The sequence below is a fragment of the Phlebotomus papatasi genome, unplaced genomic scaffold, assembly GCF_024763615.1.
Source record: "Phlebotomus papatasi isolate M1 unplaced genomic scaffold, Ppap_2.1 HiC_scaffold_39, whole genome shotgun sequence".
Lineage (NCBI taxonomy): Eukaryota > Metazoa > Arthropoda > Insecta > Diptera > Psychodidae > Phlebotomus > Phlebotomus papatasi.
Window position 1 is genome coordinate 1 of NW_026604597.1, and position 1,955 is coordinate 1,955.

Sequence of the window (1,955 nt, forward strand, 5' to 3'; positions counted from 1 at the left end):
CATCATCAATAGCCATCTCACTCATCACAGAACAAATGCACGAGAGAAGTACTTCCTCAACTTGGAGACCGTCACCAGAAGATTCATCCGAGAACACAGTGAAATCATCATCGTATCGTCCGACAAAGGCAACAAAACCGTAGTCATGTGGAGGGACGAATATGAAGAAAAGATGACCAACATTGTATCGGATGAAACCACCTACAAAAAGACCACAGCAAACCAACTCAATATTGCAGAGCGTAAAAACAACACTTTAGTAAAAAGACTTTACGAAGGTGGTCACATTGACTTCATTACGAAAAGAGAATTGACGACACATAATTCAAGAACCCCTAGAATATATGGACTGCCTAAAATACACAAGACAAATACTCCACTTAGGCCCATTGTGTCTTGCATAAAATCACCAACTTATGCATTGTCGAAATTTCTCAATCAACTACTGAAGCCAATCTCAAATGGAGGTGGATACAACGTGAAGGATTCCTTCGAATTCGTGGAAAGGGTGACAAGCTGCGAAGTTCCAGAAGGACACATCATGATCAGCCTGGATGTGGTGTCTCTATTCCCAAATATACCACGTGATTTGGCTCTGCAGATTGTGGAAGAATGCTGGGATGCAGGAAGGATCACCACAACCATTGACAAAAAACTATTTCTCGAGATCCTGAAATTTTGCCTGGAGACCAGTTTTTTCACGTTCGGTGACCAGCATTATTCACAGATGGATGGGATGCCGATGGGAGGACCGCTGTCTCCAATTATCGCGGATATAGTGATGGATTACGCGATAAACAAAATATTGGAAAACATCCCCAATAGAGTGATATGTCTAACAAAATATGTCGACGACATTTTTTGCTTAGTGCCGCGTGACAAAGTTACAGACATTCTCTCAACATTCAATGGATTCCATCCAAAGCTCCAATTCACTGTGGAAATGGAAAAAGAAGGGGGACTTCCCTATCTGGATACGTTCGTCATCAGAAAACCCACAAATCTCGTGACAATGTGGTACAAAAAGCCCATCGCCTCAGACAGAATGTTGAATTTCCATTCACAACATCCTCTGAGACAGAAAGTAGGTACCGCTATTGGCCTCATAAAAAGAGTCGACAAACTCACAACTACCAACAAGGAACATGTGAAAGACATCGTCTTCTCGAAGCTCAGAGTGAATGGATTCCCGCCAAAACTCATCAACATTCTATGGAATAGACACATTGGACAAGAAACAGCTCACAATACGACCCAAAATGTGGATACCAACACGGAGATCATCTACAAATCGATCACTTATATCCCCAGATTAAGTGATGCGATTAAGAGAATCTTGTGCACCGAAACACAAAATCTCCAAATAGCATTTAAATGCAACAACACAAATTCGGCAATGCACACTGATCTCAAAAACAAGATTGACCCATTAATGGAAAGTGGAGTTGTTTACTCCATCCCATGTGAGTGTGATAAGGTGTATGTTGGAAAAACAACGCAGAGATTAAAAGACCGGCTTTACCAACACAAGAGGAGCATCACCCAGATCAACCCAAATCAAGAAGAAAGAAGTGACGCCACAGCCCTGGTGACTCATGCCAGAGAAATGCAGCACCGGTTTCAGTTTGATTCAGCTGAAATTCTGGACAAGTGTGAGCACAACAGAAGGCTTGAGTATTTAGAGATGCTCTACATTCACATACACAAACAACACACGATCAATAGGAAAGCTGATACGGAAGGGATCAACACCATCTACACCTCGCTCTTACAACGAGTAAAAATGAGACAACAACATACTAATGCAACAAGGGAAGATGGATTTCACAGCTGTGATGAAAATTGATCTCAAAGGAGAGCTCATTCTGTGTCGGTCAGTCGAATGGTGAACATCACAGATCAATTTGTGATCAAAGTTCAAGTGCAGTGTAACAACTCCCACCTGTACGTGATTT

General features: G+C 41.9%; 1 protein-coding gene across 1 annotated transcript; it reads left to right on the forward strand.

Moving 5' to 3' along the window:
- The first annotated feature begins 145 nt into the window (after positions 1–145).
- On the forward strand, positions 146–1,592 carry LOC129809168 (uncharacterized). Its single transcript, XM_055858978.1, has 2 exons — positions 146–1,479; positions 1,532–1,592. Exons 1-2 carry the CDS (start codon positions 146–148, stop codon positions 1,590–1,592), a joined length of 1,395 nt encoding a protein of 464 aa, XP_055714953.1.
- Positions 1,593–1,955: the final 363 nt, after the last annotated feature.

Coding starts and splice junctions, on each gene's coding strand:
- LOC129809168 (XM_055858978.1), top strand. CDS start 146: ATGTGGAGGGACGAATATGAAGAAAAGATGACCAACATTGTATCGGAT. Junction 1,480..1,531: donor CCATGTGAGTGTGATAAGGT/GTATGTTGGAAA, acceptor TACCAACACAAG/AGGAGCATCACCCAGATCAA.